The sequence below is a fragment of the Heterodontus francisci genome, chromosome 2, assembly GCF_036365525.1.
Source record: "Heterodontus francisci isolate sHetFra1 chromosome 2, sHetFra1.hap1, whole genome shotgun sequence".
Taxonomy (NCBI): Eukaryota; Metazoa; Chordata; class Chondrichthyes; order Heterodontiformes; family Heterodontidae; genus Heterodontus; species Heterodontus francisci.
Window position 1 is genome coordinate 125,058,258 of NC_090372.1, and position 15,361 is coordinate 125,073,618.

At 42.4% G+C, this 15,361-nt stretch overlaps 1 protein-coding gene across 1 annotated transcript in view; it reads right to left on the bottom strand.

Moving 5' to 3' along the window:
* Window positions 1-15,361, bottom strand: part of LOC137346653 (uncharacterized) — a 132,073-nt gene that overhangs the window by 45,293 nt on the left and 71,419 nt on the right. The window contains exons 9-12 of the mRNA XM_068010300.1: window positions 12,153-12,222; window positions 9,232-9,345; window positions 9,003-9,116; window positions 8,780-8,893 (exon numbers count right to left, since the gene is read on the bottom strand). Coding sequence (XP_067866401.1) covers window positions 8,780-8,893; window positions 9,003-9,116; window positions 9,232-9,345; window positions 12,153-12,222 — 412 coding nt within the window. The remainder of the gene's footprint in view (window positions 1-8,779; window positions 8,894-9,002; window positions 9,117-9,231; window positions 9,346-12,152; window positions 12,223-15,361) is intronic.

Consider the following 15,361-nt stretch of genomic DNA (forward strand, 5'->3'; position numbering starts at 1 on the left):
ATAGGCAGGACGTGACTGCACTGGAGAGGGTGCAGAGTAGATTCACCAGGATGTTGCCTGGGCTGGAGTATTTCAGCTATGAAGAGAGAGTGGATAAGCTAGGATTGTTTTCCTTAGAGCAGAGAAGGTTGACGGGGGAATCGGATTGAGGTGTACAAAATTATGAGGAGCATAAATAGGGTAGATAGGAAGAAAGTTCTTACCTTAGCGGAGGTGTCAATAACCAGGGGCATAGATTTAAGGTGAGGGGCAGGAGGTTTAGAGGGGATTTGAGGAAAAATGTTTTCACCCAGAGGGTGGTTGGAATCTGGAACACACTGCCTGAAGGGGTGGTAGAGGCAGGAACGCTCACAACATGAAGTAGTATTTAGATGAGCACTTGAAATGCCATAGCATACAAGGCTACGGGCCAGGTGCTAGAAAATGGGATTAGAATAGATAGGTGCTTGACGGCCGGCCCGGACACAATGGGTTGAAGGACCTGTTTCCGTGTTGTCTCACTCTGCTTGTAGCAGATGTCCTCTGGGCTTTGGAACTTCTGGGGCCCTGCCAAAGACTGCCTCACATGCACCTGTGCATCGGAACAGGGGACAGAATATGAACTGTGACTGAGAGGGAGGCAAGTGGGGTGGAATGGGAGTACTTTGATCAGTCCACACTTCTATGAGCCCTTTCTCCATCTTCCTTATGATGGTTAACCATGGAGCGCAGGTGGGCAAAGAGCCAGAGAGCACTTTGTTGTATTTCAGTGAGGTGAACAGCCAATGCAAGGCTTTCCCCCATCCTATTTAAACTGATAGACTGAGTGTGCAAGCCACGAGTGATAGCCAGCGTGCACTTTGTTGCCTGCCTCATTTGCTGCTCCATGCAAGTGGCCACTTTTTTGCACAGAGGTAGGCGTCAGCGCAAAGGCCTGAGAGATCATAGCACTCATGCTGGAGAAAGACTCCTCCAGAATTGTCAACCACATTGCTGTGGGTCTGGAGTCACATGTAGGCCAGATCAGGTAAGGATGGCAGATTGCCTTCCCTGAAGGACTTTCGTGAGCCAGATGGATTTTGACAAATTGACAATGGCATCATGGTCTAAATATGGAAACTAGCTTTGTGTTTTAAATTCCAGATTTATTAATTGAATTTAAATTCCACCTGCTGCCATGGTGGGATTTGAAACCATGCCCCAGAGTATTAGCCTGGCCCTCTAAATTGTTAGTCCAGTAACATTACCACTTCAGCACTACCTCCCCTGAGCTGAAGAGTGCACACGAGTGCTTGCTCAGAGTAGATAACTTCCTCTGAGGACTCAGCCTCCTCCTGCACCATCTCGTGTCACATTTGAAGGACCTGTGGGAGGTGGAACATATGAATTTGAACTAACAAAGGGAAAGGGTTCAAAGTCATCATTATGCAGATTAATCATATTTCAGTTACAAGTAGCACATCAACATGAGTGATGCTTGTGTGCAAATTGGCTGTCATATGTCTAATTCTGTCACCAGGTATCTGGGAGACCCCTGTCCCTAATGGCCATGCACTCAGACAGGTTGCTGATTTCTCGTGCCTCGTCCTCAGCAACGGTCAGGGCGGAGATTATTGAAAAGCCACCCCTGGTTCTCTGCATTCTCTTCTGCAAGGAAAGAAAGCCAAGAATTTGGAATGTGAGAAATGAAATGTTTTGAGACGATGGAGGGACAACATTCGTTCAGAGTGTCTGTAAGGGATGGGTGTGAGATGGCTGTTCAGAAGGGAATATGATATGGTGCCGAGGGAGAGAGACTGGAATGTCACTTGCCATTCCTACCCTCGTGAAGTCATTAAACCTCTTTCAGCACTGTATCCACAAGAAAGAGACAACATTCCTGCAGCGTACCTCTTCAGCCATGCCATGGTTCGTTTCAGAGGCTGGCCTCTTTCTCCTGTCTGCTAGCAAGAGTAGCTCTCTGCGGGGCCCTTCTCACCCACAGCACAACCTCTAGTGTCAGAACTGGGGGAAGACTTCCCACTTTCAGACTCAGTGAAGTTGCTTGCTATGTCCTAACAGTTGTAGCATGAATCCATTCTGACCCCTTTAAATAATGAGGCGTTAACAGTCAGGCACAGGTTGTCGTCATGCTGGCCTGCTCCAATTGGGCAGGAAATCTGGAAACAGGATGCTGACACTATGGCTAAGTTAAAATGCCATGGCAAATCCGCTCCACTAACTTTCAGGTTCCAGTTGCCAGCCTCTCCCGCGGCGATGCTAAAATTATTTCAAACAGTTTCCAATGGAGGTAGATTTTGAAGGAGAAAGCAAAAGGTATTAACCATAAGTTTGTAGAAATATACGTATACAGGGGTTATTGTTAAGGAAAGGAAATAAGCTAGAATATCATAACCCAATTAGACTTGGCTGTTACACAAACTTCTTGCCAGATGAAATTAACAAATGCTTAGAAAACAATGGGATGGGAGTTTAAAGGGTATTTCATATTTGAATATTTTTTTGAAAAATGTAATTGAGTTAAAGTGTATAAAGAAATTTTCTTTATTCCTGTACTCCAATCCCCTTGCAATAAAGGCCAACATGCCATTTGCCTTCCTAATTGCTTGCCTTACCTGCAGGCTAACTTTGTGTTCCTTGTACAAGCACACCAAAGTCTCTGAACAGATGCTTACACGTTTCACACCTTTAAAAAAAAATTCTGCTTTCCTATTTTTACAATCAAAGTGAATAACTTCAGACTTCCCCTCATCATATCCCATCTGCCATCTTGTTGCCCACTCACTTAAACTGTCTATATCTCTTTGCTTTCCTCACAGCTTACCTTTCCACCCAGCTTTGTATCGTCAGAAAACTTAGATACAATACTCTTTCTCTTCATTTATGTTATTAATGTAGATTGTAAATAGCTGAGGCCCCAACACTGATCCTTGCGGCACTCCACTATTCACTGCCTGCCAATTTGAAAATGCCTCATTTATGCCCACTCGTTGCTTCCTGTCTTGATAACTAATCCTCTATCCATGCTAATATATACCCGCAACTCCCATGAGCCCTTATCTTGCCGATTAACCTTGTGTGTGGCACCTGATTGGATTTCCAAAAGGCTTTCAGGTATACAACATCTACTGGTTCCCCTTTATCTACCCTTCTAGCTACATTCTCAAATAAAAAACTAAAATTTGTCGAACACTATTTGCCTTCAGTAAAACCATGTTGACTTCTTGTGATCATACTGCGCTTTTCTAAGTGCATTGTTAAGACTTCCTTAACAACAGATTCCAGCATTTTCCCAACAACTGATGTTAGGCTAACTGGCTTGCAGTTCACGGTTTTCTCTCTCCCTCCTTTCTTGAAAAGCAGTGGAACATTTGCCTACTTCCAATCTGAAGGGACCGTTCCTGATCTGAGGAAATTTGGAAAATTTTAGCTAACGCATCCACTATCTCTACTGCTATCTCTTAGAACCCAAGGGTGTAAGACATCAGGTCCCAGGGATGCCAGATTTTAGTCCCTGAAGTTTCTCCAATACTTTTTCGCTATGAATTTTATTAATTTTCTCATTCTTTTTAGGACGTAGGTTACTGTTTATTTCTGGTATGAAACTTGTGTCTTCTACTGTGTAGACAAACAAAATATTTGTTCAATGCCTCTGCTATTTCCTCATTCCATGATAATTTCTTCCCTCTCTGCTTCCAAGGGACCAACATTTATTTACTTCAACTACTCTCTTCCTTTTCATATACCTGTAAAAGCTCTTGCAATCCATTACTGGCTAATTTACTCTCATTCTATTTTTCCTTTATCAACTTTTTGGTGGCCCTTTGCTGGTTTCTAAAACATTCCTAATCATCTGACTTGCTACTGTTTTTTGCAACATTGTAAGCCTCTTCTTTTAATCTAATACTATCCTTAACTTCCTGAGTGAGCCACAGATGGGTCTTTCTTGCTGAGGTTTTGTTTTAGAATGGAATGTATTTTTGTTGAACATTTTGAATGGTTTCTTTAAAATGTTTCCTACTGTTCATTTGCGCCATACCTTCTAGTCTATTTACCCAATTCTCCCTTCATATCTACGGAATTGGCTTTAAGATTGTTATTTGTGATTGGAGTATGTCACTTGCAAACTTAACATGGAATTCAATGGTATTATGGTCACTGTTTTCCAAAGGATCTTTTACTGTGACATTGCTAATTAACCCTGGTTCATTACACAATACTAGATCTAAGATAGCGTTATCCCTAGTTGGCTCCACAATGCATTGCTCCAAGAAACTGTCCCGAAAACATTCTACTAATATCATCGAGACCACTCTTGCCAATTTCATTGTCCCAGTCTATAAGAAGATTGAAGTCCCCCACAATTATTACATTGTTACAAGCTCCAATAATTTCTTGTTCAATGCTCTGTCCAACGGTATAACTACTGTTGAGAGGCCTATAAATTGCTCCCAGTGTTTTGATTCTTGCTCTTCCTAATTTTCACCCATACTGATTCTACGTCATGATCTTGTGAGGCCAGATCCTTTCTCACTAATGTCCTTATGTCATCCTTCACTATCAGGGCTACCCCCCTTTCCTTTGCTATTCTGTAATTTGCAATACAGTGTATCCTGGAATATTTATTTACCACTCTTGATTACCTTGTAATCATGTTTCTGTAATGCGATTAGATCAAAATCATTTAACTCTATTTCTGCCACTCATCCATCTATCTTATTGCAGATGCTTCATGCATTCAGATAAAAAGAACCTTTAATTTCATTTAAAAAAAAACTTGTTCCCTGTAATGACCTTATTCGCTGACGCGAAATTTGTGTTAAAACTCTCTGCCCCTTCTGCTTATCCTTACCCACAATGCAATAATGTTCTGATGCCATGACCCTTCCCTTTGGATTTCTAAATCACCCTTCACCTGAACCCTCCCCCCCTCCCCCGTTAGTTCACAACCTCTAGGCGTATCTGCTGGTGCACTATTCTTTTAAGTTTGTATGCTGTCCCTTCCTGACACACTCTGATTATTACTATCGTGCTCTCTTGCCTTCTCCTCTCTTTAAATTATCACATCTTCTCTCACTTGATTCCCTCGCCCCCACTATCTATTTTCAAGCTCTATTGCCCTAGTTATATGCCTCGCCAGAACACGGGTCCCAGCATGGTTCAAGTGAATATCACCCCAACAGTACAACTCCCACATTCCCCAGTACTGGTGCCAGTACCCCATGAATTGAAACCCATTTCTCCCACACCAATTGTTGAGCCACGCATTTAACACTCATTTTACTCACCCGACACCAATTTGCTCGTGGCTCGGGTAATAACCCAGAGATTACTACCTTTGAGGTTCTGCTTTTGAATTTAGCCCTTAGCTGCTCATACTCCCTATGCAGAACCTCTTTCCTAGACCTATCTGTGTCATTGGTACCCACATGGATCACAACAACTGGATCCTCCCACTTCCACTGCAAGTTCCTCTCCAGCCCAGAGCAGATGCCCTGAACCCTGGCAACCTAGCCTTCTGGACTCTCGCTCTTGGCCGCAGAGAACTGTGTCTATCCTCCTGACTATACTGTACCCTACCACTATCACTATATTCTTATTTATTCACCCCGCTTGAATGGCTTCCTGTATCACAGTGCCATGGTCAGTTTGCTCATCCACCCTGCAGTCCTCGCGCTCATCCGTACAAGCTGAAAGAACCTCAAACAATTGCAAGGTCTGAGGTTCCTCCACTTCTGCCTCACTCGCAGTCACATCCTCCTGTCCCTGACCACTAACCAAATCAGAAGACCCTATCTTAAGGGGCGTGGCTGCCTCCTGGAACAAGGTGTTCAGGTAACCTTCCCCCACCTCCCTAATGCATCACAATGTCTGTGGCTTGGCCTCCAGATCATGGACATTTAGCCAAAGACACTTACTGCCGTGGATCGCACTGGCGTCCAGCAGCTCTCACATACTGCAGCCGCAACACATCATCTGCCCCGCCATCTTTATGTGTTAAATTATTTCTGTTATTTTATTTAAAATGAATAAATCCCAAAACTAAGCTCCACTACTAGTGAGATTTACTACTGCTGGCAAACCTTACTAATACTATGACGAATAAAACCATACAAATAAATTAACGAGTTTCAGACGATTCTTATTCTGATCATCATTTCAATTAATGTTATACTAACTCCAATTAAAATTCCTCAGTTTAGTTAAGAGAAAAAAAAACATGTTCATCAACCACTTACGTTCTTTGCTAGAATGCAACACATCAATTCCCCTTTTCCCCCACAGCACCAAGTTCCCACGTGAACCAAATTCCACCTTCACACTCTGACTACGTCTCATTCAGACAAAGTCTTCACTCAATGCGCCCCTTACTGATTTTACATAACTAAGCTATACTGACCAGAAGGCTGCAGGTTTGATTTCCAGTCTGTGTTCAATTAATTGATCTCAGCAGTTGGGATGTTACAGTTTCCTTTTTTATTCTTTCATGGATGTGGACATCACTGGCAAGGCTGGCATTTGTTGCCCATCCCTAAGTGCTCTTGACAACTGAATGGCTTGCTTGGCCATTTCAGAGGGTAGTTAAGAGTCAACCACACTGCTCTGGGTCTGGAGTCACTTGTAGACCAGACCAGGTATGGACAGCAGATTTCCTTCCCTAAAAGGACTTTAGTGAACCAGCTGGGTTTTTAATGGCAGTGATGGTTTCATGGCACCATTACTCAGACTAGCTTTCAATTCCAGACTTTAATGAATTACATACAAGAAATGCTGAAAATACTCAGCAGGTCTGGCAGCATCTGTGGAGAAAGAAGCAGTGACCCTTCTTCAAAATTGGCAAATGTTATAGATTTTAAGCAGAGCAGGGGTGGGGCAAGAGATAACAAAAGGCAAGGTGTTGCTAGGACAGAGGGTCACAGACAATAACTGACCAGAAGGTCATGGAGCAAAGGCAAATGGTATGTTAATGGTGGGTTGAGCGTTAGTGCAGAGAGGGTGTTAACTGACAGAAAAACAAACAGCTTGGCCCAAAGCACAAACATGAAAAAAGAGTGGTTAGGCACATGGTAAAAAAAATGAATAATGAAACAAAACTAAAATAAAACAAACAAAAAAGAAAAAAAAACTAAAAATAAAATGGGGGGCCCATCATGCTCTGAAATTACTGTACTCAATTTTCAGTCTGGCAGGCTGTAGCGTGCCCAATCGGTAAATGAGATGCTGTTCCTCGAGCTTGATTTGATTTTCACTGAAACACTGCAGCAAGCCCAGGACAGATATGTGGGCATGAGAGCAGGAAGGCATGTTGAAATAGCAAGCAACCGGAAGCTCGGAGTCATGCTTTCGGATTGAGCGTAGGTGTTCCGCAAAATGGCCACCCAATCTGCATTTGGTCTCCCCAATGTAGAGGAGACCACATTGTGAGCAGCGAATTTTAGTATACAAGTAAATCGCTGCTTCACCTGAAAGGAGTGTTTGGGGTCTTGGATAGTGAGGAGAGAGGAGGTAAAAGGGCAGGTCTTACACCTCCTGCAATTGCATGGGAAGGGGACAAGATGTTGGGGGTAATGGAGGAGTGGACCAGGGTGTCGTGGACAGAATGATCCTTTCAGAATGCTAACAGGAGAGGGGAGGGGAAGATGCGAGGAGAGGGGAGGGGAAGATGCGTTCGGTAGCGGCATCACGCTGGATGTGGCGAAAATGGCGGAGGATGATCCCTTGGATGTGGAGGTTGGTGGGGTGGAAAGTAAGGACAAGGGGAACCCTGTCGCAGTTCTGGGAAGGAGGGGAAGGGGTGAGGGTAGAGGTGCGGGAAATGGACCGGACACAGTTGAGGGCACTGTCAACCACAGTGGGGGGAATTCTCGGTTGAGGAAAAAGACATATCAGAAGCAATGTCGTGGAAGGTTGCATCATCAGAGCAGATGCGTAAGAGATGGAGAAACTGGGAGAATGGAATGAAGTCCTTACAGGAAGCAGGGTGTGAAGAATTGTAGTCGAGGCAGCTGTGGGAGTTGGTGGGCTTATAATGAATATTAATAGTCAGCCTATCCGCAGAGATGGAGACAGAGAAGTTGAGGAAGGGAAGAGAAGTGTCGGAGATGGACCATGTAAAGGTGAGAGAAGGGTGGAAATTGGATGCTAAGTAGATAAAGTTTTCCAGTTCAGGGCGGGAGCAGGGAACGACACAGATACAGTCATCAATGTACCAGAAAGAGTTGGGGGAGGGGGCCAGAGTAGGACTGGAACTAGGATGTTATTTACCACTGAAAAAGACAAAGAACATTCCCCAGGGTAAAAATGCTAGAAGTAGCCCAGGCCTGTACGTGATAAATACCCTGGAACATCTGAGACTTCTGTCTGAAACTAAATCTAAACTGGATGAAGCATTTTCTTTACTGCTGGATCTAAAGAGTTTATCAAAAGAAAATTGTGCCAACCATTTTTTCCTCTTCTGAAAACGATAACTCATTCTGGGGCAGTGACACTAATGCTAGAAATGTTGAGTTATGTTGCTGAAGTGTAAGCCTGGAAAGCCTGAGTTTAGATTACAGAAGGAAAAACAGAGCCTGCTCAAACCGATTTTCATTCAAAATCTAAAGCATACACTTTCCAGCAGCTTTGACAGAGAGTAATGAGTAACCCGGAGACATGGGCACATTCTATTACCATGTTAAGGCATGATCAGCTAGGTCAGGCAGATAACAAATTTGATACCATTGTAATCTTTAACATGTCGTCAGTCTCAAACAAGGTGTGAATAGGAGAGTATTTCTGCATGAAATTTTAAGCATCCTACCTTGAGTATGTGGCATTCTTGATTCATAGGAACTGGAACTTCCCATGTTAACATGCTGACCAAAACTACTTCCAAAGTTTTCATGTCTTGAAAATTTGATGTCTGATTGCCCATCTGAAATACCAATTATGATAAGGCAAATATATTACAAATAAGTTACTTGCATCAACCAGATGCCATCAGGGGGTTGCTTCATCAAGTCTGTGTCCCCAAACTCTTTTACCTTGTGACCGTAACCTTCTTGAGTCATAGCCACTGGAACTTTCCATATTAACATGCTGACCATAACTACTTCCGAAGTTCTCGCGTCTTGAAAATTTGGAGTCTAGCTGGCCATCTGAAACAGCAAAAGCAGAGCTATGAAAGGACAACACATTTCATTAAGCTAATCATATTAATTAATGGGATAACTGAGCTTTCCTGCACATTTATGTGAAGATTATTCAGCCTACCTTGTGACCGTGCCATTCTTGATTCGTAGGAAATGGAACTTGCAGCATTCATATTCTGACCAAAACTACTTCTAAAATTTTCACGCCGTGAAGATCTGGAGTCTGAATGACCATCTGAAATACCAAAAGTTAACATGCTCTGATTAGGCAAATATATTGCAAATAAATTTCCAATTACTGCAGTTACAGGTTGTGAAAGTCAGGGATATCTACCCTTGCTCTTAAGAGTGTCAGCTGTGGCTCAATTGGTAGCACTCTCGCATGAGTCACAAGGCTGGTCGGTCAAGTCTCTCTCTAAGGCTTGAGCACAAAAAATCTATGCAGATACTCCACTGCAGTACTGAGGGAGTGCTGCACTGTCGGAGGTACCGTCTTTTGGATGCGATGTTAAACTGAGGCCTCATCTGTCTGCTCAGATGGATGTAAAAGATCCCATGGCACTATTTCAAACAAGAGCAGGTGAGTTATCCCTGGTGTCCTCAAACAACATCTCCAAATAACAGATTATCTGGTCATTATCACATTGCTGTTGGTGGGAGTTTGCTGCTGCATTTTCCACATTAAAACAGTGACTACACTTCAAAAAAAAAAGTACTTCATTGGCTGGAAAACACTTCGAGACAGCTTATGGTTGTGAAAAGTGCTATATACATGAAAATCTCTTTCTTGTTAGTGTAGAAAGCAAACAAAAACAAGATAAATGCCCTTTCAGCTCTTTCTTTAAAAAAATAATTAATTGAGGGCGTCACTGGCATGTCCAGCATTTGTTGCCCATCCCCAACAGAGTGGCTTGCTAGGACAATTTAGAGAGCAGTTAAGAGTCAACTACATTACTGTGGGTCTGGAGTCACATATAGGGCAGAATGGGCAGGGACAACAGATTTCCTAAATTGCATTAATGAACCAAGTGGGATTTTACAATAATCTGGTAGTTACATGGCCATCATTACGGATACTTGCTTTGTTTTTGGTTCCTGATTCATTGCGTTAAGTGAATTTAAATTCCCCAGCTTCCGTGATGTGAATTGAAATCATGTCTCCGGATCATTAGCCCAGGCCTTTGGTTTCCTAGTACAGTTACATAACAATTATGCTGCAGTTCCCGTTGATCGCATCCTTTCAAAATGCCAATCTCGCACTTCTTCAATAAGTTGAAAATCCTGGCGTCAACTAACCTTTCCTAACAATACATTCTAGTTGTCAATCACCCTCTGCACACTAATGTTTCCTAAGGTGGTCTCTTCTAAATTTGCCCTGCCTCATACTGAACTTGCGCCCTTGTCCTGCTGCCCAGCTATTTCTGAAAATATGGTTTCAAATACTGTATTTTTTCCATCACATTAAATGTTACATACCTCATCAGATTTGAGGCCAATCAGCCCTAGCGTATCGAATTATTTTTCACAGCTCTTCCCTGACACTCCAAAATTAACCTCAATGCTCTCTCTTTACGCTGCATCTAAGGCCTTCACATCATGGTGACTAGAACTGTATGTAGTATATCTGGGACTTCAAAACATCAAATCTGAAGGCTAGAAAAGACAATAAATCCATCTAACTGATTGCATTTCATGCTGCCCCAGTAGCTGCATCCAATAACGTATTTCTCCAATGTATCTGTCCAATTTTACTGTGGATCAAATCTACTTAAATCTACAACCTCCTTCAGTAAGCTTTTCTAAAAACTGACCATCCTCTTTACCTATGTTCCACTTGACTTCAACTTCTCTTTATACCAATGTCCTTTTATTCTGCTGCTTGGTAATCATTCAAATGGCCACAACTGGTCCTCTCATCTCCAAGACTTATTAAATTGAATACAACAATCATATTTTTCTCCACTAAGAAGAATTCCAATTTTTTGAGCCCATACTCATGTTTTATTCTCTAGTTCCTTTATTAAGATATTTTTCTAATTTTTTTTGGCTCATCTATATCTTTTCTATAATTTGAGTGTTCAGAACTGCTCCCAATACTCCAGGTCTGTTTTGACCAAAGCCCTATATACTGGCAGAATTATCTGGCATGATTACACTCTTTTCCTTTTTATACCACCCAACATCTCAGTAGTTTTCTGACAGCAAATGGTCATCAGCTTAACGTCTCAAGGAACCCACCCTACCATGACTCCCAGATGCCTTTTATTTGTCTTTGTCAGTATCTTTACCATTAATCTTGCAATTCCCATCCCTATGTATCCTTAAGTGCTAAACTATGCACTTGGACATTAAAATGCATCTGCTTTATTTGCTCACCTCCCCAGTCTAAGATCCCTGCAGTGTGCCCCCACCGGCAACTGTTAACCGATTTTGCCATCGTCTGCCAAACTGAGATGCTCCCTTCCAGATTATCTTCGAAAATGTTGGGAGTACTGGTCCCAACAGAGTTCTGCAGGTCTTAACTCAGTGTATATCCCATTTACACAGATCCTTTAATTTGTCTACTTATTATTCAATCCACCTCAGCATGCTGCTACCAAGACCGTATTTGCTAATTTTCTGAACTATATTTCTACAAGACATCTCACTATAAGCACTAAGAAATTTCAAATACATCACGTACAATATCTCCCTTACCTGCATCTTTTGTTATAGCAAAAAAATTTATGAAGCTGCTCAATCATGACCTAGCTAATTGCAGATGCTTGCTGACTCTCAGTAATTTGTTTATATCTCCCATGTGTTCCACTACCACTTGATGCAATCCAACTCCAAAACTAGAACTGGTAGTAAAACAAATTTGAAAGGTCAGTCAATTTCAAATTTGCATTAATACAAAAGATCTTAAAAAGAGATTTATGATTTGGAATGCAATGGATCTCCCCATTCATAAATAAAATCTATATTTATTTGGCAATAGACAAGATAACAGGTGAACAGGAATCTTTCCAGCTCGCTAAACATGGAGTACAAGAAACTTACAGTTATCTGCAGCTCTTTTTACTGCAGCATTCCCTCCAAAATGTTCATTTGGAGCATCATCCAGGACAACCTGAAATTCACATAATCAATGTTTTTGAAAAAGAGCTAGCAATTATCAACCAAGCATATAAAAAAAAATTACAGGTCAAGGAGTACACCATCTACAAATAACGAGTTGAGCTGAGCAAGGAACATCTTCACTCCCTCAAGTCCAAGAAGACCAGAGCTTATCTGGCACACAACTGGTTTAGCCATCCATCACCAAATCTGGCTGGATTATTCTGAATACCATCAGGCCTCTCTCTCCTCTGCCAACACTGCTTACTCCTCACCAACTTATGCTGGAGACCAATAAATAATTTGCAGGTTCTCTAAACTACCAACCATCTCCTCCAACACCCCGCGCCTACCCCTCCACCTTGACCAAACAACTGAGAAGCTCACAGGCTTCTTGGTCACTAAGCCGCTTCCCTGATTCTCTCCATGTCCCAGACCTGAACCAGTGTCTCCTAATTTTTCTCTTATCACCCATCATACCCTCTCTGAGCTCATCTTGTCCATGTGATGCAACTTTTGTTCCCTTGACCAATTTCTACAAAACTGCTGACGACAGCACTTTCATCTGGCCCATGCCAGCTGACATTTTAAGTAGTTCCCTGTCCTCAGGCTTGTATTCCTTCCTTTCTCCCCAAAATTCTCATTGGCTTGTTTAAATACCATCATGCCTAGCCCTCCCCATCTGTGACCTCCTTCTGCCTACAATTTGCCCTCCAACACTCCCCATCCAAAGATCTTCCTGTTTCACTGGCACTGGAATCTTGTGCATCCTCTTACTTCACCCCACCAAATGGCAGCCATGCTACCTTCAGCTGTGTAGGTCCTAATTCCCTCTCTAAACCCCACTGCCATCCATCTCTCTACCTTGCTTTAAAATTCACCTCATTGATCAAACTTTCAACCTCCCCTCCTAATATCTCCTCCTTCAGCTCCGCATCCATTTTTGTTTGATTTCACTTCTGTCTGTAGGTGCAATTAATACAAATTGCTGTTAATGCTGGTAAAACTACACAAGCAGTGCCCTTCAAGACGCTAACATTGAGTAGTGCTGCCAAGTATGGTCATATGAGGTCAGAGTATAAAAGCCCTAAGCATGCTTCAGAAGAAGCAATTATTTTGGATGGATGCCTAAGTATAACTGGGATTAAGAAGCAAACTTAGATTCTGAAACCATCTCAGGTGGAAAGTAGTGTGGAAAAACATAAGACGATAGTCCATAGGCAAAAAAATTTAGCTGGCAGGAGCAGCAGCAGGGTGCTATTTTTTTGTGGGGGGGGAAAAAGAGAAAGAGGAGGCTAGAAGAGGAAGAACCCTCAGACACCAAGACAGAACAATCAAAAAATATCATCCATGACAGATGAATTAAATCCAGTTAGCTGTATTTGGTAAATGTGGGTGGGTTGTTCCACATGCTACTTTAGAGATGAATTCCAAGCATGCGCAAGTTGCTACAGAAGGGCCCCCACATATTATATTGTGTAATACATGAGGTATCACAAAATTATGTTGGACAGGCTCAATGGGCCAGAGGGTCTTTACCTGCCTGTCACTGGCTGGAAACTCAATGGCTTACAAGCATACAAAAAGAGAGATGGTATGTATCCCATAACCCTATAAAAGTGAGTTTAGAGCATGGCTGTCCAACATATGGCCCATAGGCCAGAATTCAGCCATCCCAAGGAGGAGCAGGCTAGACAAGGGTGGTGGTGAGAGGGGGAGGAGGGACAGGCAGATGGGTGGTGGGAGTGAGACAGACCTGGGGGCGGGGGAGAGAAAGAGTGTGATACAGAGAAAGGGGGTTGAGAGAGAATGACAGAGAACAGTATCTAACTTCCCAACATAGGTGCAGTCATGGTCCATTTGCATTTCATTTCCAGATGACCTTTATGAACTGATGCTAGATGGTCAGGGAAGACTCAAATTGCTGCAAGGTGAACACGAATGGAGCAGTGTTTCAATTATGGGCTAATATGCAGTAGGTATTTCAGGAAGAGTGCTTTAAACTAATCAGTGGGGGCAGGGGTGAGGGATCAAGCCTGGGTAGATGTCGCAAACCAAAGGGTAGAATCAAGACAGGAGAGTAGAATAGTAATATGGGAAATGAAGGTCAGAGAATGGCAGGAAGGGACAGAGAAAAGAACCTAAGAACACACCAACCGTCAAGACTAGATTTTACAAAGATAAACAAAAAGACAAAACTAAGGGCTCTGTAACTCAATGCACATAGCATTCATAACAAAAGCAGATGAACTGACAGCGCAAATTGAAGCAAATAATTATGATCGGATTATCTATTAGAGAGACATGGCTGCAGGATGACAAGGGTGCTGAATATTGAGGGGTACATGATATTCAAGAAGAATAGGAAGCTAGGTAAAAGGTGGAGGGGTAGCACCGTTAGTCAAGGATGGCATTGGTGCAATAGATGACCCTGGTTCAGGAGATCAGGATGTAGAATTGGTTTGGGTTGAGATGAAAAATAGTAGGGGAAAGAAGTCACTAGTGGGAGTGCTCTACAGGCCCCCGAACAGTAACCGCAATGTAGGACTAAGTATACAAGAAGAAATACTAGGTGCTTGTGATAAAGGGACAGCATTTATCATGGGCGATTTTCATTTGCATATAAAAACTGAAAAAAAAATCAGATTGGCAATAGTAGCCTGGATGAGAAGTTCATAGAATGCTTTCCAGATAGTTTCTTAGAGCAGCACTTTCCAGAACCAACTAGACAGCAGGTTATATTAATCTTGGTAGTGTAATGTGACAGGATTAATTAATAATGACATCAGAATAGAGGCACATCCTAGGTGGTAGCTAACACAATATGAAGAGCGGGTCTAAGACTAGTATTTTAAATTAAATAAGGGCAACTATGTGGGCATGAAAGCTGAGCTAGCTGAAGTGAACTGGGTTACAAGGCTAGGAGATAGATCAATGGAGAAGCAGTGGCAGACATTAAAGGAGACATTTCAGAATACTCAATTTTTCTTTACAGTAGGAATATACTTATCCTAAAAGGGGAGGACCCACCATCCATGGTTAACTAAAGAAGTTAAGGAAAGCATCAATCTTAAGGAAAAAGTATATAATTGTGTAAAGATGAGTGGCAGGTCAGATGACTGGTCAGAATATAAAGAACAGCAGAGAATGAC